We start from the raw sequence: 25,531 nt of genomic DNA, 5'->3' as shown, positions 1-25,531 counted from the left end.
CGAGGAAGAGGGTCTCCTTCGCCCTCATCCCCGAGTCTGATCTGCTCTAACAAAGAGCAGGGACTCAGTAACACAAGAGCTGGCTGGTGAAAGCAACCTGCCACCAAACGCCAAGGTCCCTGCCACCCTGCAAGGCCAGATTTCACTCGGGTGTCACATTCTCTGTGAAACTTTACACACACCATCTGCATCATCCGTTGGTCCTCTCTGCAAGGCTCTTTGGCCCCTGCATCAGTTAGGATCTGGATGACTTGCCAAGTGATGAAACCCCTAAGTCACTTATACGTTTAACTCCACCAGGTGACAGGTAACCCGTGTGGGCCTCGACAGCATCAGGAACCCTGGGCCCCGCCTGTCTTGCGCTGCTGCCTCGCTGGGCCTGCACTTCTGGGCTCACGTCCTGGCCTGGGATGGCTGCACCCACTCCTGCCATCTGGTCCACATGATGGGTCCTGGTCCCTGGTCCCGCCATCCGGGGCTCAGCAGGGAGGCGGAAGCATTATTTCCCCGCTTAGGAATGCCTTCTAGAAGCTGCCCGTGCCATTTCTGTTCACATACTACTGGCCTGAATTTAGCTGCAATGCCACACCGAATTTCAAGAGACCCTGAGAAAATGCCTTGAATCCAGGCAGCCATGTGCCCAACTAAAAATACAGGTGTCTAATCAGTATTAAAGAAACAGAAAAACAGACACTGAGAGAGAACAAGTGGTTCTGTCTAGCCACAGTCCCCAGCCTGCTCTGTTGCAGCCCTGATGATCCTGAGAGCTCCTGGCCCACTCCTCTCATGCGTCAAACATCACTGCCCACTCTGTGTGTATCACCTCATTTAGTCTTCATTCCTGTCCCGCTCAATCTAGATTCTGTTACCCCCATTTTACAGTCTTGCAATCTGAGCCTGGGCACCTACTCAAGGGCCACACAGCTATTAACGGAAGGACAAGGATCTGGACGCAGGCAGTCTGGCGCCAAGGCACCTGCTATAACCACCACACACTCAGCCAGTCTCTGTGAAACCTAAGTGCACCTCAGGACTCCACTGGCCCCTGGGGCCAGGGGCACTCCCATCGGCTTCCCAGGGCATCCTCCTCACTCGCAGACAGGGGTGTGGCAAGTCCAGTCAGTCCTCACCAGAAAGAAGCGCAAGGCTGGGCCCCCTTCTCCATCTAGTGACTTAGACCAGAGGACCAGCTATTTCTAGGCCTTTATTTCTCTGTGAAAAGGGGGGAAAGGCAATAAAATAAAAACGGCACAATTGACACAAAAAAACCACCAAGAGGAAGGGAGGGAGGTGGAGGAGATGGGGGAGGGGTCCCCATACAGCAGCAGGAGCCGGCGACCTGGGATGCTCGCGTCTCTCCCCCAGAGGGCGGGAGTGGCCCCTTCCTCCCAGGGTCTCTGCTCTGTCCCACCTTGTGCGCCCCCAGCCCTGTGGGGGGTGGACATGAGGAGTCAGAGTCCCGGGCTGAGGGAGGAACTGTGCCGGGGGAGGGACCTGGGGTCAGACCATGCACAGGGAGTGACAGCCAAAGCCCCCCACTGTCCCCCCAGGGAGGAGCCTGGCGGGGGAGGGCGGACACCAGAGGCTGGCGGTGGCTCTTCTTCCAGCATCAGGCGAGAGACAGAACTGGGGGAACAGGAAGAGGCAGGAATCAGAAGGCAGCCAACCCGCTGCCCACGGCTGCTCCCAGGCCAAGCACTGCCCTTGCAGACCCCCACCCCCTCCCGCCGGTGTCTCAGATTCCTGACGCCTCACCAGTCAGAGCCTCCTGGGCGAAGTACTTGACGTCCACGTCCTGGTCCTGGGTCAGCTTCTCGAGGACGGGCTTGACCTCACTCTGCAGCGTGCTGGGGAGAGAGGGGGGAAGGCGAGGGGTCAGCTGGGCGGGGCTGCTCGGTGTCTGCACAGATGCAGACACACGGGTGCATGAAAGCTCTCAGGGGCCAGAGCAACCAGTACTTGGAAGGCTGGAAGTCTCACAAACCAGGACAGAGGCCTTGGGGGCCCAGAATAGGTACAGGCAGGTGAGGTGGTGTGGAAAGGTGGGGCAGAAAACCCAGAACCTCAAGCCTCTGAGCCTCGGCCACATGACGCCGTGGATTTGTGTAACATTATCTACTGAGGCCTGCTGCCCATCAGGTGTGGACACAGTGGAAAACCCAACCCTCCTGATTCTCACCCACACGGAGCCCAGACTGGGAGAAGGCAGATCAAACTGCCGACAAGTAACAGGAGAAGCGAGCGCCCGAGGGAGGGACTCAGCCCTACAGGGTCCCAGGGAGGTAAGGGCCAAGGGAAAGGCTTCTGCAGTGGCAGTCAGCTGTTTGGGGGACAAAGGTAGCCTTCAGAGAGAAACTAAGGGGTGAAGCTGTGTCCTGGACAGACAGAGGTGCAGGCATCACAAGGCCCTTCCCCCAAAATAACCACCATTCTCACTTCCATCGCCTGCGTCCCCCTTGATCCATTTTTGAAGTTGATACAAATGCAATCGTGTGTGGAGGAGGGGCAGGCCTCACCTGTTGTCCAGGATGGGCCCGATCTTCTGCAGGGACTTGGCCACGTTGAAGCGGACGTTGGCGACAGGGTCCCCGGCCATGCGCAGCACGGTGGGCAGCATGTGCTTGGTGGTAATGTCCTGCCCGCAGACCTCGGACAGCACCTGCAGGCCAGGGAGCAGCAGAGGGTGACTCCCCAGAGTCCTCGCTCCCTCTGACCGGGACACTTAGTGGCCGTCAGGCTTGGGGGTGAAGCTAGCTGAGCATCAGGGGGACTCTGAGCTCAGACTCGCCCAGCCTGAGGGTCTTGATTCTCTGCAAGTTCCCAGGTCCCCTAACAGCCTCCTAACTCCACCGTCTCCCTGCCCTGAAAACCCCCAGCCCACACTGTCCCATCCCAGCTCCTCTTCTCAGAGTCTCCCTCATCCTCTGGGGATGGGACTGGATCCCTGACCCTGGGATCCCTTCCTTAGTGCCGTGGTCTCCAGAGTGATGCAAGGGAAGGGATTACCGGAACAATTTTATGCTAACTTTTAAATCTCATTCTTTAATATGTAGTTATGTGGTTTATTTAAGTGGTTTTATTTAAGTTTATTTAAGTGGTTTATTTAAGTTTATGGTTTATTTAAGTGACTACATACAAGCACTTTCTACTGTTATTTATCTATCATTTACACATCACACATACACAGCATACATATCACACACACAGCGTACATTACAATCACACACACAGCATACATTACGTATCACACACACAGCATACATTACGTATCACACACACAGCATACATTACGTATCACACACACACCATATATTACGTATCACACACACCATACATTACATATTACATACACACCATACGTTACGTATCACACACACAGCATGCATTACATATTACATATCACACACACAGCATACATTACGTATCACACACACCATACATTACATATTACATACACACTATACGTATACATATTACATACACACCATACATTACATATGAACCACTGTTCTAAGCTGTATAACCAGATCAATCTCACGGCCTCAGGAGTCTGGGGCTGTGATTGTTGGTATGAACCCTCTACAGGTGAGAAAACTGAGGCACTAAGCGGTAAGGTAATTTTCTCAAGGTGCACAGTCAATATATGGCAGAGCTAGAATTAAACAGTAGGTCTGATTCTAGAAAACTGTGCTTTAACCATTGTATCATAAATATTGCACATTTTGTGGGGAAGGAGGGGGTGCTCAGACAGACCTAGCCATCACTGTTCTGTCGGCCAAATTTCCCGTCTCCCCCATGCAGGTCCCCTCCTGCAAAGGCCCTGTAACTCTGACCAGGGAGCCCAAGCTCCGGTCTGCAGTTCCCCAAGGACTCACCCCTATGGCCCCAGATCCCACCACTTCCCTACTCCCAAGCCAGCTTTCCCCCGAGGACCTTCTCCATTCCTCCTCTCCCGTCTACTTCCCCTCCCCCAGGGAGAGGTGGGGGCCGGTGGGCGCTCACATTGATACAGAAGAGTGTGGTCATGCGGTGCAGGTAGTTGGGGTCCCCAGACATGGCCAAGACCTTGGGGATGATAGTCGCATGGGCCCACTCCTTCCCGAATTTCTCCACCAGCTTCTTCAGGTTGCTGGTGGCCGCCTCGCGGATGGCATAGACTGTGGGAGGAGGAAAAGGGAGGGAGACTCAGGAGGTAAGGGACTGACGCAGGTGGGGACTCATAGTCACACTCACTCCCGCCTGCAGAGCAGCCCCAGGTACCAGGCCACATGAGAACCCATAAACTCGCAGAGAGAGAGAGGGCTGTGCGCTAGAGGTAGGGTTTTGTTTTCACGTAACACGTTCTCAACAGCTCCAAGGCACGGACGGGCAGACTGAGGCTCTGAATTTGCCCAAGTGAATGACTTAGTATGTGGAATGGAGCCTGTTACAGACAAATGCTAACTTTTATTTTTGCCACTCCTAGTGAAAACAATAAGCAATTCTCACAATGGCTTTCAAAGACTGGGATGAGGCACCCTATGTTTCATAGAGTGTGGGCTCAAAGGTGGCAAGTGACGTGTTTAAAGTTCGACAGCCAGGAAGTAGGATTCAAACTCGGGCTGTCTGCCAGGTGGTCCTCGGACTCTCCACTGGACCTGGCAGCCCCGGGTGACCTGATTCATCCACCTCCCACCCTGACCTCCTGTGGGAATCCAGAAAGCAAGGGAGCTGGTCCATGTACCTGGCAGCAATGGGGTGACGCCCACCCCCCACCTGCCCCAAACAATCCACCCCTACACCCTTCTGGAGCCCCAGTCTCCTCCCAGAGATCCTGGGGAGGTGCTCACCATGATCCACAAGCCAGGCCATGCACAAGGAGTTGAGTTTCTCATCAAAGAACTCCACCCCCTGCAGGAGACGAGATAACAAATCAGGGTTGAGACTGTGCAGATCTGGGCAAAGCCCAGGGAAACCAGCCCCCACCCCCGCAAAGAGCCAGGCACTGTTCCACTTCACCTGAGGGGCTCTCTTCCCTTCCCTCCCCTTGACTCCCACGACAGCCCTCACACCTTCCACTGGGCCCTCACGGGCCCCAGGGCCCTGGCACAGCCCCCAGGTCTGACTGCACCACCCACCTCCCCGGGCAGAGGGCCTGGCCAAGGCCTGCGCTCTCACCAGCTGTCCCGCCAGCAGAGGCATATACTCGATGATGGCCAGCCGCACCCGCCACTTGGCATCCTCCGCCAGCTCCACGATGGCAGGGAGCAGGGACTGCGACAGTTGCCGGATGCCGATCACCTCGTTCACGCAGTCCAGGTTGGAGATGATGTTCAGCCGCACCTCCGGGCACTGAGGAGAGGACAGGAGCGTTCTGAGAAGGTGCACCGCAAACAGAGCCCAAGGCAAGGCTCTGACTTATACTACACGCATGTATGGGCCTCCTTGGTGGCTCCAACGGTAAAGAATCTGCCTGCAGTGCAGGAGACCCAGGTTTGATCCCTGGGTTGGGAAGATCCCCTGGACAAGGGAATGGTACCCACTGTGGTATTCCTGCCTGGAGAATTCCATGGACAAAGGAGACTGGTGGGCTACCCATGGGGTTGCAAAGTCGAACATAACTGGGTGACTAACATACACACAAACACACATGCACATGTACACAGGTAGCCCCCATTAAAGTTAACCTCACACCACTATGAGAGACTTACATGGGTTCCTGCTTTCACTAAAAGAAACCCAAAGAGGATTTGTGCTTTTACCAAAGAAAAAAACAGCTGCTTCACTCTATGCCATTTCAATCTATGACAGGCTTATAGGAACGCTCTATCTTAGCACAGAGTGGGAACCTATATTCCCATCTGCTTCCAAAAATCTCTGAAGCAACCTCTAAGAAAAGGAACACAAATATACTTAATTCCTTGTCCAACATCATATATTCCTGGAGGGCAGACACCACAGTCAGTTTTTCCTGCATCTCCCTCTGGGAGCTGTGGGGTGAAGAGGCATGGGCTGAAATCAATCAGTGAACCAAATAATCAAGTGTGCAGTAAAGGGTTATTAACTGGACAGGGCTAGGCTGTTCAAACTTGGCACATTCCAAACAGAGGACCGGCCCCCCACCAGCTTCTGGGAGATGATCTAAGGACCCTGGGCCATGTCAAAAAGATCATGCTAACAATGTGACTTATGGTGAGGCCCTTGGGCCATGTGGCATCGACTTGACCTCCACACAGGCTGGAGACCTGTAACCTAAGGTCAGCCATCGGCAGACAGGATGGGCACCCTCTCTGGGGTCTGAGAGGACTGGCCTGCTGCTGGTCGGTGCCCTCTCCCTTCATGCCGGCTGAGACGGAACACATCAGGGCAGCCATCTCAGACCCACAGGGCGCTGGGGTCAGCAGGGACAACGCCCTCAGTGTGGGTCCCCCCACCCCTGGATTCCTGTGAGAGAAACCATTCTCCACCTTATTTAATCCATGGCACTTTGAGGTCTCTAGTAGGCACCTTAGCCTGAATTTGGATAGACATGAACCTGTCACAGTGCCTGTATGATCAGGGAGTCAAGGGACCGCCCATCTGTCCCTCTCCACTGCCAGTCTCTGAAGGTCCTGGAGGATCAAAAGGGTCTTGTTCCTTTTTTTTCTCAGTATCCCTAATGCCCAGGAAAAAGACTAGTACAGAATAAAGGCACATGAAACAAATGCCAAATAAGCGAATGAGCTACCGGGCAGCCCCCCAGACCCACAGACACTCAACTCCCTGGCGACCCGGGCATTTGCCGCAGGTGCCGGCGACCCCAGGGAGCAGCCGCCCCGCCCACCACCGCCAGTGTGCAGAGCCCCACGGCGCCCACACCTCGTCCTTCAGCTGGGCCAGGAAGAGGGGCAGGAGGTGCTCGATGGTGCTGTCTTTGCCCAGGATCGGGGAGAGGCCCATGATGACGGAGGCCAGCGCCGACTTGACGTGCTGGTTGGCGTCAGACACCAGCTCCTGGGAGGGAGAAGGAGGACGGGAGCCATGGGGTCAGTGGCTGCAGAGACTCAAGTCCTACGAACCCTGAGACACTGCCTGCTTTTGTCCTCTCGATCCAGCCTGAGTGCACGAGGGGAACTGGAGTGTCTTCCTTACACATTTGGCGTGCCTGGAGTTCAACAACCCCTGCCCCCCAGGGGGCCTCTGCCCCAAACTCAAAGCTCTGTGGATGAGGAGATGCTGTGAGCTCTGAGGAGGAAGCACTCCCCGATCACGCTCAGCCCCAAGCCTCAGATTACGCCTGCCCTCAGGCTTCCTGACTGCTCTAAACCCAACACCGCCTGGTCCGAGGAGGCTGGGAACTCAGTCTGCACCAGGCTGCCCCTCACGCCCTATCTCCACCTTCGTTCCAGAAGGTTCAGGCATGCTCTACTCCTCCCACCAAACTCCCTGTTACCTTGATGCAGGGCAAGATCTGGGTCATGATCACATTCTCCCGACAGTCAGCGGAGAGATTTTCACAGAATTCTGTGGGCAGCGAGAGGGAGGTGACGGGAGATGAGACCCGAGGTGCCCATTCTGCCTGCAGCCCCTCGGACACCAAGCCCACCACCCACACGCCCGCTTGCTGTGTTCTGGTCACCAGCACCAACCTTTGACCTTGTGGGAGGCGGCGGCCCTCACCTCGGCCTCACAGTCTTTCATCAGGTTTTGGAAGGCAGGGACCAGGTCCGTCTTGGTGATCTCAGGCCCCACCGCTTTCTGGAGCTACAGGAAGGGAAGGAAGGGCGGGGGAGGTGAGAGGGCTTGCCGAGCACCTTCAGTGAATGAGAACAAAATCAAGTTACAGGCACCAAGACTGAGGCAAAAGCAGCCCTCAGTGTCACTGCTGAGATGTAACGCGGGTGCCGTACGGGCGACCTCAGCCAGGTCTCAGAGCCTCTCTGAGCCTCAGTTTCCCTGTTGTGCAGTGATGAACTGTGTATGGTGCCGAGGAGCTGGGCAGGGCTGTGCTCACAAGCGTGGCCCTGGAGTCCAACTGCCTGGCTCAAGTTCTTACTCTTGCTTATCATCTGTGTGACCTTGGATGAGTGCCTGCACCTCTCTGAGCCTCTGCTTCCTCAAACCCCGAGGGTACCTACTGCAGAGCACTGCTGTCTGCATTAAAAGTAACAGCAGACTGCCTTACTGTTCAGGTTACTCGGGTTGGGTTTTCTGTCCCTGATTCCAAAAGACTAATGATGTATGATCACTGTCACTTTCTCATTTGTATTATTTCCGTGTTAAGACTGTTTACCAGAACTGATATTACTTTTGCAATTAAAATAAAACAATACAGGTTAGGGTCCCCCTGCCCCTCAGGAAACCAGGCAAGGAAAGATGCACAGGTTCTGCTGTGAAGCTGCTTCGTGAGGGCCTGGGGGAGCAGGGTGGTTCCCGACTGCAAGGAGAGGGGCCTGCTGCCCACTTCTCCAGCTTCCTCTCCCCCGAGAGCCATGCCCAACGTTCTTGCCTGTGCTCTTCTCACCACCCAGGCCCTCTGCACACACGGGACACAGTTCCTGCCCCGGCTCTCTCTCGTCCTCCAGAACCTGCTGCAGCACCTCCTCGTCTCGGCGCTTCCATGCCCACCAGCCGGCCCTGCGCCTGTCATGCTGTCTCACTGCATTCCCTCTGTCTCAGCTGACCTTCCCCCTTCAGGCTGCCTGTTCCTTGAAGGCCAGGAACGCGCCGAATTCACTGGACCCCCAACACCCAGCCACGAGCTGGAGCCTGACAAACATGTCTGTGCGACGAGCCACTGAGACTCCATGGAAAGAGCACTGTCTTCAGAGACATGGCATCTGTTCTGCCTGCTTGACAGCATCACTCTGACCATTCTAACATTTGGGCCGTGTTTTGGGGCTCGACTGTATCCCCTGAAATTCATACACTGACACCCTAACTCCCTACCCCAGTACCTCAGAATGTGACTATACTTGGCCACAGGGTCTTTAAAGAGGTAACAGGGTAAAATAAGGTCATTAAGGTGAGCCCTAAGCCAAAACCTCTAAAGCGCTTATAAGAAGAGATGAGAACACAACCCACAGGTAACATACAGGGAGGAGGCCGCCTACGGCCAAGGAAAGACGTCTCCATCAAAGGAGATAAGGTTCGTAGGTCGGGAACACACACATGCTACTCTTCTCTGCTCCTGTGGTTCTCCCCCACAGAACCTTAAGTTGGCCTCAGAAACCTCAAGGAAGTACTTCAAGCTGCCACTACCAACCAACCAGGGTTGACAGGTGAGCTAATCAAATGACAGGAGAGCTTCCTGCTTCAATGCCCGGATGACCCACTGGGCTTCACTAAACCCCAGCTCCATGTGGCCCCACTCCTTCCTGAGGCCTCCGTCTCCCCGTCCATGAGACGCTGTCTACAGCCCCTGCACGTACCTCCGTGAACTTGTCGGCCACCATGTAACGGACGCGCCAGGACTTGTCCTCAGCAGCCTGGCGCAGGGTGGGCATCACCAGGGCCTCCAGGTCCTCCTGGGGCAGGAGCTGGGCGATGTTCACGCATGCCTCCACCGCTAGCAGCCGCACCGAGTCCTGGGGAGAGGGTGGGAACAAGGAGGGGGAGCAGAAGCCCCATCAGCCCTGGGCCTCCTCCCCAGACTCGGGGTCCACCGCAGGGAGAAGCAGCAGAGGGGCGGGCAGGCGGCCCCACCTGCTCGTCAGAGGCCAGGTTGGAGAACATGGGGATGATCTCGCTCTTGACGTTGTCCAGCTCCAGCACCTTGGCAAACTCCCCCAGCTTGGAGGCTGCGGCCCGCCGCACCATGGGGGTATCATCTGAGCACAGGTTCCGGAAGTACCTGGGCGGGTAGAGGGGGCTCAGGAGGAGGAAACCCTGAAATCCCAGGCAGCCCTGCAGCTCCTGGCTTTGCCCGAGTAATCCTGACCCAAGTGACAGCCTCTGAGTCTCCCCAGCCCTACACGAAGGAACTGATAACAGAACCCACCCCACTGGGCCACTGAGGTTTAAACGAGACGCCGTGTGTGAGACACCCAGCCGTCTCTCAGCGCACAGGTCTACAGCAAGCCACAGCTGCTGATTCTATCTATTATTGTGACCACATAAATAAGCCTCTGCTCAGCTAAGACGCTGCACTGAAGCTGCTCAGAGCGTCTCCTTTCCAGCACCAACTGCTTCCAATTAAAGAGACACAAGGGGCCCAGAACAGCCCTCTAAGCGCCTGCGAGCAGCTGCATGCCGCTGTCCTGGCCGGAGTGATGGCTCAGGGGCTGGGCGTGCTGCCCGCAGTTCAGGACAATGGTGGAAGGACAGGAGTCCAGAGGGAAGAGAGGAAACACATGTTAATGGGAGATTTTAATCCAATTAAAAATATTGGTTCTTCCACAGGCCAAATTTCAAGTGCAAGCAACTTCCTGGGGTTCAGCCAAGAGGGAGGGAGGTGGTGGAGGCGGCGGCCTCCCATCTGCCACACCAAGACAGGCAAACGACTGCACCACACGTCACTGGCTGGGTGCCTGCCATGTACCAGAGTCTGTCCTAAGCGTTTTATACACAGTAATTCTTTTAAATAACCAACAGGAGGAAGAACCATCATTGTCTTCATTTCCTAAATGAGCAGGAGGCAGTGCCTGGACTGACACCCGGCCATGTCCAGACACCTGCTCTCTGAGGGCTGGCAGAGCTCAGGGGCTTCCTGGTGCTGGATGGGCCTAACAGAGCCTGAGGCTTGAGAGAAGGGGACCAAGCAGAAGCGGGAGGAGGGGTCTCGCCAGGGCCCAGAGGCCGGGGGACTCACTGTCGAAGCTCCGCCTTGACGGCACTGGACACGCGGGGGTAGCAGACAGAGAAGAGGCCGCAGGCTGAGGTGCGGGAGGTGAACCAGTCGCCGCCCGCCAGCCGCTTCACCAGGGGCACAAAGTGGGCCTCGAGGTCGGAGGGGGAGTGCTCGTGCGAGATGGCCCGCAGGGACTCCACTGCCTTATCCCGCACCACCGTCTCCTCCACCGTGGCCAGCGACTCCAGGGGCGGCTGTGGGGCAGAACAGATCAGCACACAGCTCCTCCCCAGCCCCCCCCGAGCTCCCGGCTGCCCCCCTGCAGGGACTCAGCTCCTCTGACAGGCTTTCCCTGATCACCAGAGGCCCACGCACACTCAGTGTCTCCTCCCTGAAGAACCACAACAGAGAACCTCACGCACAGGTCCTTGAAGGCGCTTCAGTGGGGTGTACAAACCCCCAAGCTGTACATGTCACCTTCTGAGAGGGCCACAGCTGTCCCTGGCATCTCCAAGTGCAGTAATAATCACTGATGTTGACAGCAGGGTCTATTTACTGCATGTTCTTAGCAGGGCCACAGCTCCAGCGGTGCTGGTTCTAACTCACGAGTCCTGTGAAGCACGTCCTGTTACTGTCTCCATTCTAAACTAACAGGAAACTGAGGCACAGCCAGGCTAAGCAACTTGCCCGAGATGGAACAGTGACAAGCCAGGATCTAAACCAGGCCAGCTGGCTCCAGAACCTCCAAAGGGCTGAAAGGCAGAGTTGTGGTTTCTGACAGGCAACCACACAAGGATCTCACGATACTGGAGAACCTGGGGCTCGAGACTCTTGTTACTGCGAGGCCTGGAGTGATCGTGTTCCTTTAGGGACGTGTGACCAGCTGACCATGGGGTCACCTGGAGCCCAGCAGACCTCCTAGCACAGAGCAGGAATGCAGGAATTACTGACTTAAAGAAGGGAGACTCAATTTTTATCCTAATCTGTTCAAATAAACATGTGGGTGGAGGCTTGTGGTCTGAAGTCCAACCTGGCCTGACAGGGACAGAAAGCAGAAAGAAATCATAAATGGAGATGCTTCCAGGACCCAGGCAGGTGACTGACTGCAGCAACGGGCAAAGGTGACAGGAGGGGACAGCAGGGGCAGAGACTGGCTAAAGAGTGTCCAATCCAGGGAGCAGAGCTGCTTCCAGCTTCCAGCTCCACCAACTGTCACGGGGGGACATGGCCGGGGAAAGCAAATCTCGGGGTTCCCAAAAGCAGCCAAAAGGGCCAGGCCCTTACATGTGAAAAAGAAATCTCATTTGACACAAGCTTCAACGTGGATGAACTCCTTGAAGACGTTATACTAAATGCAATAAGCCTTTCGCAGAAGACTGCATAATGTATGCTTCCTTACATGAGGTGCCACGTTTTACAAACTGAAGGTGTGTGGCAACCTTGCACCCACCAAGTCTATCAACATCAACTTTTCCAATAGCATTTGCTCACTTTGAGTCTGTGTCACATTTCAACAATTCTCAAAATATTTCAAACATTTTCATTATTAATGTATTTATTATGATGATCTGCGATCAGTGACCTTTGATGTTACTACTACAAAAAGACTACAACTTGCTGAAGGCTTAGATGATGGTTAGTGTTTTTTGGTGAGAAAGTATTTTTTAACTAAGATAGGTATCTTTTTTTTTGACAGAATGTTCCTGCACATTTAATAGACAACAGTAAAGTGTAATCATAACTTTTATATGTACTAGGGAACAAAAAAATTCATGTGACTCATTTTATTGTGACATTCACTTTCTTTATTATGGTAGTTTGGAACTAAACCCACAATTTCTGAGGTATGTCTGCAGGCAGACTCAGAGACAGAAAGTGGAATGGTGGTTGCTGGGGGCTGGGATGAGGAGCTTGGGGAGATACTGCTTGATGAGCACAGTTTCTTTGGGGAAGATGAGAAAGTTCTGGAGATGAACAGTAGCAATGGCTGCACCACAGTGTGCATGTACTTAATGTCATGGAAAAAGAGTGGTGAAAACGGTAACTACTTCTTAGTAATGGTAACTATTTACCACCATTATTACTAATAAAGGTGCGATTAATAATGGTAACTATTACTAACTCACCGTGATAAAAAATAAAAAAATCAAGAACAAATTTTTTACAATCTCATTAAAAATGTGGCAATGATACGTATACCACTAAAAGAAAGCCTGCAGACTAACTACAAAACACCATCAAGTGCAGATACCAAAATATGAAGACATATCTTTAGGGATCACGAAAGACAGAATCACAGGTGGAAATGGCGGTTCTGAGGAACAGTGAAAACTGAGCAACCTCCAAGGTTCTTTCAACCCAGGCCACAGGACTGGAGCGCCTCCTCCCTTCCCTTCTCCCAAACAGCAGTTACTCTCAGTATCTGACCATCTCTGACCTTCGCCATCACCCAACACAGGGTCACATGGACAGGAACTCAGGAAAAGTCACGGGGACAAGCCTGGAATCCCAGCTCTGCCACTCACTAGCAGTGTGACTGTCTTCCCATCCAAGTACTAACCAGGACCAACCCCTGCTTAGCTTCCAAGATCAGATGAGATCGGGCGAGTCCAGGGTGGTACGGCCATAGACGGTGTGACTGTCTCTACCTCAAAGCGTGGACAGGATGACAACGGAGCTGACATCTCTGAGTGCTTACTACATGCCAAGTACTGCACTAAGGCTTCTTGAGGTGGTCCTCAATGTAAGTTCTAAGGACTCCCTTTCTACAGATGAGGAAAGGACAGCACAGAGAAGTCAGGTGACTTACAAGTCACCCAGCAAGTAAGTGGAGCCTGACTCCCAACTGAAAACCTCACACGCAGAGGGCCAGGTGAGGCCTGGTGCTGCTCAGACACGCCCAGTCAACAGTGAGGAAGACAGGTGCGTTTTCGTTCAAATATAGTAAAAGCCTGCTGACCTGCTGGGTTAAAGTGAATCATCAAGGTTCAGAGAAGATGACCCCAGCCTGGCCTGCACTCTCCCCTCCCTGCGAGGATCCTGGTTCTGACGCCCCAGGGGCCGGCAGGGGCCCTCCCGGCTTCCAGACTCACCAGCAGGCAGTGCACGTACTCGGGGCCTCCGACCAGAGTGGTGAAGGTGCCCAGCTGCTCCGCCAGGGCCAGGAGGACCTCGTCCTCATCGTAGATGGTGTCTGCGGGACAAGACAGACTGGGTTACAGTCCCGCCCCACAGCTGACTCACCCTGGGGAACAAGCGTGCTCCAGTCCGCTTCCTCAACCTGGCAGCCACCCTCTACCTGGGCGGGCGGCGGGAATGAGTGATTAGGTGTGCGATGCTAGGGAAGAGAGACCACCAATACCGTCAAGTTCAGAGCCAGCGTGACTTGATAGATATCCTGAGTCACTTCCTAACTACACGACCAATTAAGTCACTTCATCTCTCCATACTTCAGTTTCCTCATCTATAAAATGAGGGCGGTAGTCTTACCTGCCTTAAGTTACTGTGAGATAATCTTGACAACGATGGTGGCATAGAGCACGAGCTCTATGTGAACAAACTTAATTCTCACAAGAAAGGGTTTAGAACACTATCTGGCATATTGTCAGTTTTACAGTAAGTATTAGCTATTATTACTATTATTATTGTTTAATGCTCACATCAACGCTATAGCGCATGATGACCATGCCTGTTTCATACATAAAAACTCTATGGAACAGAGAAGTTAAGTAATTTGCCTAAAGTCACCAGCTTCTAACTGGAGCTGTAATTCAAACCAGCCTCCATCTGCCTTCAGAGCCCCTTCCATTAGTCCCTGCACCAGCCCCCAGCGCCCAGCACACCGCACTTACGAACAATCTGTTAAACTCACGGAGAGGTTTCTCTCCTATCTGGCAGGAACCACCCCCAGAAGCCCCCACTCCACTCCCCACTCCCCAGGTGGGCCCCAGGACTCCACTGTACCTGTAAGGAAGGGCAGAAGCTCACTGCGGGTCCTTTCGACCCCGAGGGCCAAGGCAATGGTGGAGAGCTTCTTGATGCTGTTGAGGCGAAGCTAATGAGGGGAAGAAGAAAAGGAAGGGAGAACGTTAGCAAGCCCACACTTAAGGTGATAGTTTTGGACCCAGTCGGCCGCTGGAAGCCTCGCTAAGCACATGTGGGTGCTCAGTAACGCAAGCCTCCCAAGTGACTGTGTGACCTTGAGCTGTTAAATTACAGCGGCAGCCTCAGCAACAGTACCTGATGGGTCTCACTGAGCCAACACCCCCTTTAGCACTTTCCAGGATCACTCTGTCTGACACTGTGCCTGCATGCCCAAGTTCCCCACCCTCCTACTTGTGCCCACTCTTTGGCTCAATACCACTAACACACTCCACCTTGTGCTCTTAACAGCAGCAGCAGCTACGTTCCCAGCCTACTGTGCTGGGCCCAGTCCCAGGCAGAGTACTCACTTGCACGTCTCATTTAGCTCTCACGACAAGCTGAGGGCAGAGGGTTACAGGCCCTACCCCAGGACAGCAAACAGGCTCAGGGAGTCAAAGTCCCTTCTAAGGGTCACAGAGCTCTGTGGCATGGAGCGGGGATTGTAACCCAGTGATGGGTTAGATGGTGGTTTACAGTGGTGGTAACAGAACAAACAATTTTATAATGACACTGCTGTAAAAACATGACTAGCAGTAGCAGTAGTAATTCCACTAGTACGCTGGGTTGAACAGTGATTGCAAAAAGATACGTCCCAGTCCTAATCCTCAGTAGTGGTAAATGTGAAATACGCAAATGTAACTAAGTAAGCACCTTGAGATCGTCCTGAATTTGGGGCAGGGGGTGGTGGTGGTGCCATGAAACATTAGAAAAGTATGTGTCTACCCCTAATTCCTGGCTCCTAAACCCCTGAAGCTTTCTAAGAGACAGGAACACAAGGAGCATCTCTTGTTCTGATGTTTGATTTTCAATTCTGGTTCCTGATACTGAGCCCCCAAATTCCTTGGAATTTCCTGGGTGATGGGAATGTCTCTTGTTCTAATGAGGTGACTCTGGCTGGGCTCCTGGATAGGGCTGGTCACCAGAGAGAGCAAGCCATGCTCAGAAGCTGGGAACTTCCAGCCCCAAGCCCCATTCCCCCAAGAGGGGCACTGACCGGATGATCAGTCACGTCCATGTGATAAAGCCTCTGTAAGAAACCTCAGAGTATGGGGCTTGGGGTGCACCCCTACATACCGTGAGGGTGATGCACCCCAACTTCAGGGGACAAAAGTTCCCTTGACCTCGCCCTCTGCATCTCTTCACATGGCTGTTCATCTAGACTCTTTATTGCATCCTTTATTATATAACAAACTGGTAAATGCAAGTGTTTCCTCACGTCCTGTGAGCTGTTCCAGCAAATAATCAAATCCATGGAGGGGGCCTGCTTTAATGCCAATTGTAGGACATCCAGCAGGTGTTGCCAAGAACTGCTTGATCAGGAAGGGGGAAAGCCATCTGGTGTCAGAAGTGCTAAGTGTGGGAGGGGTGTGAGAGGAAAGGAAAGACAGGAGCCCGAAATCCAACAGCAGTGACTTACAAGAGACAGGAGAGAAGACGAAGAGACACAGAGGGAAGGCCGTGTGAAGACAACAGAGGGAGCTGGGGCTGTGTCCACAAGCCAAGGAATTTGTCAAGAATGGCTGGCAGCCCCTTGAAGCTGGGGAGAGGCACGGAGCCTCCTGAAAGAACCAATACAGTTAACACAATGATCTCAGACTTCTTCAACCTCCTGAAAGAACCAATACAGCTAACACCGTGATCTCAGACTTCTTCAACCTCCCGAAAGAACCAATACAGCTAACACCGTGATCTCGGACTTCTTGAACCTCCCAAAAGAACCAATACAACTAACACCGTGATCTCGGACTTCTTCAACCTCCCGAGAGAACCAATACAGCTAACACCGTGATCTCGGACTTCTTGAACCTCCCAAAAGAACCAATACAACTAACACCGTGATCTCGGACTTCTTGAACCTCTCGAAAGAACCAATACAGCTAACACCGTGATCTCGGACTTCTTGAGCCTCCTGAAAGAACCGATACAGCTAACACCGTGATCTCAAACTTGAACCTCCTGAAAGCACCAATACAGCTAACACCATGATCTCGGACTTCTTGAACCTCCCCAAAGAACCAATGCAGCTAACACCTGACCTCGGACCTCTGGCCTCCAGAGCGCTGAGAGAGAACCCTTTCTGTTGTTTGCAGCCACCTAAGTTGCGGCGCTTTGTCGTGGCCACCCCTGAAATCGCACCCTCTGCTAACACAAGGCAGGCCTCAGGCTCAGAATGTTAGTGTCAGGACCTCATCTGATGCCCTCATCCCAGGGAACACAACCAATGCCACCTTTCCACCAGCATGGAGGTAGGCTCGGGGGCGCAGACAGCTGTCTGAATGAGCTCTGAGTGGGCCAGGACCCAACCCCAGCTGCTCGGGTGGCCTGGCCTTCTGTGTCTTCAGCCTGACAGCAGGGCTGCAGCCGTGAGCTCCTGTGCGGAGAGGGCAAGGCGACACCCCAGTGCTGGGTAGGCCCGTCAGCCTCGCCAGCCCAAGCACAAGCGGACTCCTCCCCGAGGAGGAGCGGAAAGAAGGGAGTATGGTGAAGAGGGAGCAGCAAGGGCTCCCTCGGCCTGCTCTTCCCCGGGCCGTGCGGCTCTGAAGAGGGCGGAACGTGCCTGGGACCCTGCACCCCCTCCGGTTGAAGGCGCTAAGACTCTCTCTGGCAAACACAATGACGACAGCCTGAAGAAATGCCATGGTGGCCTCTCCTCAGAAAAACACCCCACTTTTCACACAGTGTCACTGGGTCTTTGGACCACCTGGGCTTGAAGTGGTCCACTCACCGGCCTGGCAGCAAGAGGGTCTCCAGATTAAACATCACAGGCCCTGCATCTTCTTTTTAGCCAAAGATTAAATGTATATAGAGACAGACCTACAGAAACATATAAACAACTAAATACAGTGAACATGAACTGCCAGTGAAATCTGAGTGGGAAGCACACAGGCGCTCCCTGATGTTATCTTCCTCACCCAAAGTCATGGACATGCCCTGAATGCCAGACGGACCCCAGGTTAAGAGCTCCTGCACTGGGCTATACTGCCGCCTAGGACCTCTGGTTTCCATCTATGCATGTGAGTCCCTGCAAAGATATTTTTAAATCACTTTTGCATTTGGATGTGACCATGAGACTAATGTCTGGCCAGTGAAATCCAAGTGGGAACGGTGTGTGTGACTTCTAGAAGTGCTCTTATGGGGAGATGGGGGTCACATTCTTCATCCTTCCTTCCCTGTCTGGAATGGGCTTATGATAGCTGGGGCTTCAGCAACCATCTTGGGGTCTTGAGGTAACCTGGGACTGGGGAGGGCGGGATGGAAGACAACAGAACAACGTGTAAGAGCCTGGGACTCCACAACACCTACAGTGTCACACCTGCTTGAACTACCGCCAGACTTATTGATGTGAGTCATTTAAGTATCATTTATTCAGAGTCTTCCTATTATTTACAGCCAACCTTGGCTTCCCTGGTGGCTCAAATGGTAAAGAATCTGCCTATGATGTGGGAGACCCAGGTTCAATCCCTGGGTCAGGAAGATTCCCTAGAGAAGGGAATGGCTACCCACTCCACTATGCTTGCCTGGAGAATCCTATGGACAGAGAAGCCTGGCGGGCTACGGTCCATGGGGTCGCAAAGAGTCAGACACGACCGAGTGACACTACTACAGCCAACCTTAATCCTAACTACCCCAGTCAGTGACTGAGTTCTTTTTGGACAGAAAGACATAAGGACAAGCCGGCCAAGGAACATCCAGGAAAGATTTTCCTCTTTGATAAGCGGTAGGAGGATGAGCAGAACCTCTCTGCTCACACCCATGGTTCCACGACCACACGTATTACCATGAGCCAGGGCTGCTTGTGTCCCCAGCAGCCCTCAGCCTACTACACGAGACATAATAAATAAAAACTCCCTTCTCACCACTACATCCACACAGAAACGCTACCACTTTTTAAAATCCATGTCACATTCAATCCACAGAGCTTCCCCGATATGACCACATGGAGTACGGTCCCACATGTAGAATGTCTTCGCTTCACGCTGAGTGACACCCAAAGGCTCTCCTGTGGACTACGAGGCCCAACAGGACTGGCTCCTGTGTACAGGTTCGTCCTCACTTCCCATTCCCTCTCTTTGCTCCCTGGGTTCCTGTCACAGTAGCTCCCTCAACAGCTACTAAAACACAAACATTACGGTCAGATCTTCTTACTTGCTGACATGCTGTTTCCTCAGCTTCCCACAAGACACACCAGGGCTCCTCACCAATGCCTGCCCCGGGTACACCGGCACGGCCGCATCACTACACATCTTAACTCTCATCATTTCCAACACAGGCAGCGGATCCTTGAGCAACACAGGGTTGGGGCGCCCGCAATCCGCTCACCTGAAAACCTGAGTCTAACTTACAGTGGGCCCTCCGCATCTCAGTTTCACATCTGTGGGTTCAACCAGCAGCAGACCACGTAGTACCACGGTATTCACTACTGAAATAATCTGCACGTAAGTGGACCCACACAGTTCAAACCTGTGCTGTTCAAGGGTCAACTGTACTTCTCTGTTCACTGTTTCTCCTTCCCCCCCAGAATGTGGGCTTCACAAGGGCAGGGATTCTGTCTTCTGCACTCTGTGCCTCCAAATCCCAGGGCACAGCCTGGCAAACAAGAAGAGTCCAATAAATGCTGGATTAATTTTTTTAAATCTAGGCTACACATCTATTTCTACAGGCAGAGAAGGAAAGAACCTGGGGGAATATGCTCCAAACTGTTACAGTCTGGTAGAGCCGGTGGCTGGGAATGAGCGGGGTGGCAGGCTGCAAGGTGGCTGCTTTAACAAGCCTCAGCCCTGGAAACGCCCAGGGAGTAACGCAAGTGCCTCTTCAACATCTATAAAATCCTAACATCCTTCCACCTCATTCCATGAAGAATCATGTTTTTAAATGAACATAATGTGTGTGGGTGTGTGCAGGCAGATGGGTGTGAAAAGTTCTGCATCACCAGAGTGAAATGAGGACCACAATCTCTATTTCTGGAGCATCTGATTTTTTTTTTTTAAAGTAAAGAATGAACAAGTAAGCACTCTGGCTTCACCAATTGGCTAAGGTCCCCAGGTAAATCCCTGCTACCTCAGAGCTTCAGTTTCCTCACTGTAAGATGGTTATCACAACAATGCCTGTCTCACAGGATTGCTGGGATAATCAAATAAAGAAGACACAGAGCCTGGCATGAAGCAAGCACGCAAGTGTTAACCATTATTCTTATCATTATTTCTCATGTATTTTTATTTCTTGAGCAGGGAACAAATAGTTCACCTGAAATAGAAAGGAAAAAAGTAATCTCCCCACCTCCTTGGAAACCGCAGCACAAACGAGTCCTTTCCTAGCAGTTTACCTGGCCTTATAATTATGGTGGTGCCTGCTCCCCCATTTGGAAGGTGATTTGTCTCTGGGATGAGGAAGGGGCATGACTGTTACCAGCTGGTGATTCCCGAACCGAGTACAGGGCTGGGTCAAAAACAGCAAGCATAAATATTTTTCAAGTCTTTAAAAATGCAGGTCATCCAGAGACGGCACGGCAGAGCCTGGATCTTGAACCCACATCCTTCACCACCACCCTACACCAACTAAACTCTCAGAGCAACCTGATTCCTGAGTTCTGCTTCAAACACCCATGTTCTCTATGTGCTCCAGAAAAGAAACCAGAGTCTGGGACGTCATATTTCTAAGGTGTGGGCACCCAAAATGTCTTAGACCATGCAAGAACCTGCTGTCTTTACACAGTTTATCTCATTTAATCCTCACAGCACACCCTGCCGGGTGTGTCTCCCACCCTTTTTCTCACTTAACAAGAAAATCAAGGCCCAGAAGGGTTGAGTAACTCATCAAGTTGCCAGACCAGGACTTGAAACCCTGGTCTGCCTCCACCCATGGCACTGCCATCTCTGTGTCACCTCCGGGCCTACTCTGTCTCCACAGGGCCCAGCTTGGTGGTGCAAAGTGCTGCCCTGAAACCCAATGCTGTTGGCAAAGTCCTATTTCAGTATTTATTGGGTTGTGTGACAATGACCAAACATTCAGAATGAAGATTCAGAATCTGATTTAAAGGAGCCAATTGTAAAAGGACACTTCTGGAACAATCAGGAAAATCTGATTTATGTGTATGAATTTATTGTTAGATGACATCAAAGATCACTGTAAAAACTTTGTCATGTATGATGCTTTTCAACTGTGGTGTTGGAAGAAGACTCTTGAGAGTCCTTTGGACTGCAAGGAGATCAAACCAGTCAATCCTAAAGGAGATCAATCCTGAGTATTCATTGGAAGGACTGATGCTGAAGCTGAAACTCCAATACTTTGGCCACCTGATGTGAAGAACTGACTCATTTGAAAAGCCCCTGATGCTGGGAAAGACTGAAGGCAGAAGGGGATGACAGAAGATGAGATGGTTGAATGTCATCACTGACTCAAAGTCGAGCTTGACTAAACTCCAGGAGTTGGTGATGGACAGGGAGGCCTGGGGTGCTGCAATCCATGGGGTCGCAGAGTCAGACACGACTGAGTGACTGAACTGAACTGATGTATGATAATGTCACTGTGGTTATTAAAATGCCCATTGTTTTAGGACTTCTCTGGTTGTCCAGGGGTTAAGACTCCATGCTTCCAATGCAGGGGGCACTAGTCTGATCCCTTGTTGGGGAACAAAGATCCCACATGCTGTGCCACACAGCCAAATTAAAAAAAGTCCATGGTTTTAGAGGTGCATAATGAAGTGTGTAGGAGACAGTATCTGGGGCATGGGATTTATTTTTAAAATACTTCAGCAAAAAAAAAAAAAAAAAAAGTGTGTGTGGGAGAGGATGAGAAACAGGTGAAAAAATATGATAAAATTTTTTTAAAAAACTGCTGAATCTGGATTTGGTACTATTTTCTCTGTGGATTCAGATTTGACAATCAAAAATCATTTACTGGAAAAAAAACCCAGCACCTATCTCAGATTTCTTTTGTGAGGACTCAACAAACACACACAAAGCACTTAGCAGGCTAGCATACAGCAGGGTTTCTTAGCCTCGGCACCACTGACCTCTGGGGCTGGACCATCCCTTGTGAAGGGAGGGCCTGGGCAGTGCAGGATGTTGGGTAGCATACCTAGCTACTGCTTGCGGCACTCCTCCCACCAGTCGTGACAACCTGTTAAGACCCACTGCTCTATAGTAACCATTAAGAGAATAGTTTTTAAATTCCTGAAGCATCTCACCTTTGAGAGATGAAGCCCTCACCTTACCACAAGCGGCAGACTAAATTTAATGAAAACCTAAAACATGTCACGCACTGTTCTAAGCATTTTCCTTGTACTAACCTATTTAATCCTTGAAACATCCCTATGAAATGCTAAGTATTACTTTTGGGGCGGAGGAGGGGGGGGCTCCACTGCACAGCTTGCGGGACCCTAGTTCCCCAACCACAGACTGAACTCTGAGCCCAATACAGTGAAAGTGCCGAGTTCCAGACACTGGACCGCCAGGGAATTCCCTATTCCCACTTCATAGATGAGAAAACTGAAGCAGACAGTATAAGTAACACAGAAACCTGGTCTCTCCACCCGTGGACCACATTTTAAGAAACGTGGGGCCCCAAACAACCCGAAACAATGCAACCCAGTCACTGCTTCTCACTGGCTAAGGAAGCAATTTCTTTGAACCTCACTTTTCAAATATAAAACCATAAACTGCTATGACAACTGAATGAGGTCATCACTGAATGCCTTCTTAAGGGGTCAATTCCACTGCAACCTCCCAACCAGGCAGATGCTGCTTCCTCACTCATCATTATTCCTTACAGATGAGGAATCTGGACCCAGAACACGCAAGGCACTGACTGGTCCAGGGCACACAGGGAGCGCACCGGTAGTGCTGGCATTCAAACCTCAGTCACCTTGACTCCTCCATCACTCACCACACCGCATCCAAACCACCAGCAAACCCCAACAACTCTCCTTTTCAAGATACCCCCAATCCTGCCAATGCTGGTGCTGCTCTGCAGTGGCATCCAGAAAGGTCTCTCTGCTCCTGCCTGGGCCCCATTCGACAGCAAAAACTCAGAGCATGTCATTCCTCTATGCAAAGCCTGGCACTGGCTCCTCCACCTCACCAAAGTCTTTGCCTTGCTGGTCTACAGGCCTCACTTGATCTAGCTCTGGATTAATCCTCATCTGCCACCACTTCGACATTCACTGGGCAGCTGGCCTTGCTGTTCTGACTCCCGAACTACGGTCATAAGAGCCCAAACCACAGAGGCTGGGCCAGTGTAACCCGCACAATTTTATCAATGGGGAAACTGAGGCCCAAAGAGAGGATCGAAACTCTTCAATCACCACTCCCCACAATTACAGCTAACATTTATTGGGCCCTTACAACAGACCGGGCGCCGTTCTATATGACTCGTATTATTAACTCGTTCAGCCCCTTTACAAACTCCCATTGAGACCAGGACTATTATTAGACCACAGTTTATGGAAAACAAAGGCCCAGATTGGTGAAGTAATCGGCCCAAGGTCACTCGGGTGAGAGGCAGGGCTGGGATAGGCAAACCCTAGAACCCTACCTCTTCTCAATACTTCGCCTACTGGGCTCAGATACCTGAACCTCCCGCTCCCACACATTAGAAATGTTAGTCTGTTTAGTACACTGCCCACCCTCCACTCAACGGGAGGATCCTGGAAGGGGGGCGAGTTTCCACCTCGTAATTCGTACCTGAATTTGGCCAGTTCCCACTTTGGGAGTGAGCTTTTCGCCCCTCTCCCCTTCGGGGGTCTACACCAAAACTGGAGAGAGTGGAGGGCAGGAATTGTATAGTCAGTCTTCACGTCTCAGTCTCCATTTGGGAAGTTTACCCCACAGCGCAGAGCCTTAGCCGCTGAAACCGTGAAGGGTGAAAACTACCCGGACCCCCACCAATCAGGCGGCCCCTCCCCCACTCGGAGCAAGTCACGCGCCCACCGCATCCCCGAGGCGCCATTCAAGGGCTGCTGCCGCCAATCACCGAGCCCTTCCTTCGCCTCTCCCCCACCCAATCGGTCGACTCTCTCCAGAGCCGCGGCCTCGTAGGCCCGGGGCCCCGCGCGCACTTCGCAGGCCCAGGACCCTCCAAGCTCGCTTTCGCTCCCGCCCTCCGCTGGACCGACAACCAATCCCGGGCACCGTCTCATCGAGTCCGGGGACCCTAACATATGAAAACGGAATGCTGATTGGCCGCCGCCCCTTCCGCCACTCCCAGCGAACACTGAACCTTGTCCGCGAGGGACGCCCGTGCCCCCAGGTCCCCTTTCCCTTCTTCCTCAAGTCCCCGTTGCTTCCGGACCTGAACATCCTCGTTGCGGAGCTCGTCTATGAGCACCGCGATGGGGTAGAGCGAGTCGTCGCCATCGGCCGCCGCCATCTTGGGCCCGTCCCGTTCCTGTCAAGACTGCGGCCAGCGCCGTGCTAAAACCGGGATGGGGAGGGGTTGGGCTGGGAGGAGGAAAGAAAGGCGTGGGGACGCCCGAGCCACTTTACAGGGGCTACCCCACATTCATTGGCTGCGATACTCCGGGCTTAGCCTGCGTTTCTTTGGTCCGAACAAATAAGGTCCCGCCTACCGCCCATTTGCCATTGGCCGAAGGGACGAGATTAAGTTTGCCGGAGCCTAGGAGAGGGGGAGGAAGAAACGGAAGTACGTGGTATCTTAGCGACCAAGATTGGGCCCGCCTACGTCGCCGCTAACATCGGCCTAGACAAGCAGTTGCTTCTAGCCAATGAGGAGCAAGATTGGGAGGTGGCTAAGCCAGCTCGCCTCCGAGTTCTTCTGCGCCTGCGTCGCTAGGAATGCATGACGTCATTGACGGGGCAACGAGAACTATCTGCAGGTTTTGGTTTGGGAGGCAGTGGTTCCTCTTGCTGGCAAGCGGACTTCTGAACCTTTGTGGGAGAGGAGGAGAGAGTGTGTCTTTGATTTATGCCTTATTTTGCTGAGGCCCCGAGAAAGGTGGCGACTTGCCTTACTCTGAATAAAACCCAACGCTCCTCATGCGTGGATCTGATTCCTGAACGCCTGTCTCCCACCTCCCCTTTATACCCTTCAGCAGTTCTGGAAAATTAACTGCTTGAGCACATCATGCTTTTTCATGCCAACAAGCCTTTGCCCAAACTATACGTTCTGTTTGGAAAGCAGTTCCTATTAAATCGTCAGATGTCTACGTATCTCCCCTTCCCTTCCTCTCTTCAGTCCTGGCCAAACTCCCAGAGCCACGTTATCAGTCAATCTCAATCTCTCTCCCTCCCTCCCTCTCTCAAAATTCGTGTCCCTTAGCTGAGTCTGTGCTAAAGACCCACTCCAGTTAGGAAACTGCTCCTTATAAAAGGGAGCGGGGATTGAGCGGAGGAGACGTTTCATATTTCAGTCTTTTCCTCCTTATCCCCAGGATCTTCCCGCAACCCCAACTTTGCCAACTCACGGAGGCTATAAATCTCTTTAGCTAAGGATGCGCTCTAAATATCTTATAATTTTGTCAGTTACACCTCAACAAAGCTCCCCCTCACCAAAGAGCCCCAAGTGTGCCATGCAGAGACAGCCTCTGCAGCTCATAGATGCAGTCAGCAGCTTGATTCTGGTCAGACTCTTCACAGAAAAGACCCTGACCAAGAGTATTTCAGTCAGCGACCCAAACAGTTCTCT

At 52.5% G+C, this 25,531-nt stretch overlaps 1 protein-coding gene across 1 annotated transcript; it reads right to left on the bottom strand.

Annotated features, from left to right (window-relative positions):
• Positions 1–1,191: 1,191 nt before the first annotated feature.
• On the bottom strand, positions 1,192–24,313 carry PPP2R1A (protein phosphatase 2 scaffold subunit Aalpha). Its single transcript, XM_086353918.1, has 15 exons — positions 24,179–24,313; positions 14,711–14,801; positions 13,840–13,940; positions 10,769–11,001; positions 9,664–9,811; positions 9,390–9,545; positions 7,608–7,722; positions 7,412–7,482; positions 6,838–6,972; positions 5,158–5,331; positions 4,830–4,890; positions 4,003–4,157; positions 2,517–2,659; positions 1,756–1,847; positions 1,192–1,626 (listed from the first exon to the last, which is right to left on the bottom strand). The coding sequence occupies exons 1-15, from the start codon at positions 24,254–24,256 to the stop codon at positions 1,610–1,612; spliced, it is 1,770 nt and encodes a 589-aa protein (XP_086210044.1). The 5' UTR covers positions 24,257–24,313; the 3' UTR covers positions 1,192–1,609.
• Positions 24,314–25,531: the final 1,218 nt, after the last annotated feature.

Source organism: Bos grunniens, chromosome 18 (assembly GCF_055505025.1).
Source record: "Bos grunniens cultivar Pamir isolate PY7600 chromosome 18, Bosgru_T2T1.0, whole genome shotgun sequence".
NCBI lineage: Eukaryota > Metazoa > Chordata > Mammalia > Artiodactyla > Bovidae > Bos > Bos grunniens.
This window is presented reverse-complemented; position numbering and strand designations above follow the sequence as displayed.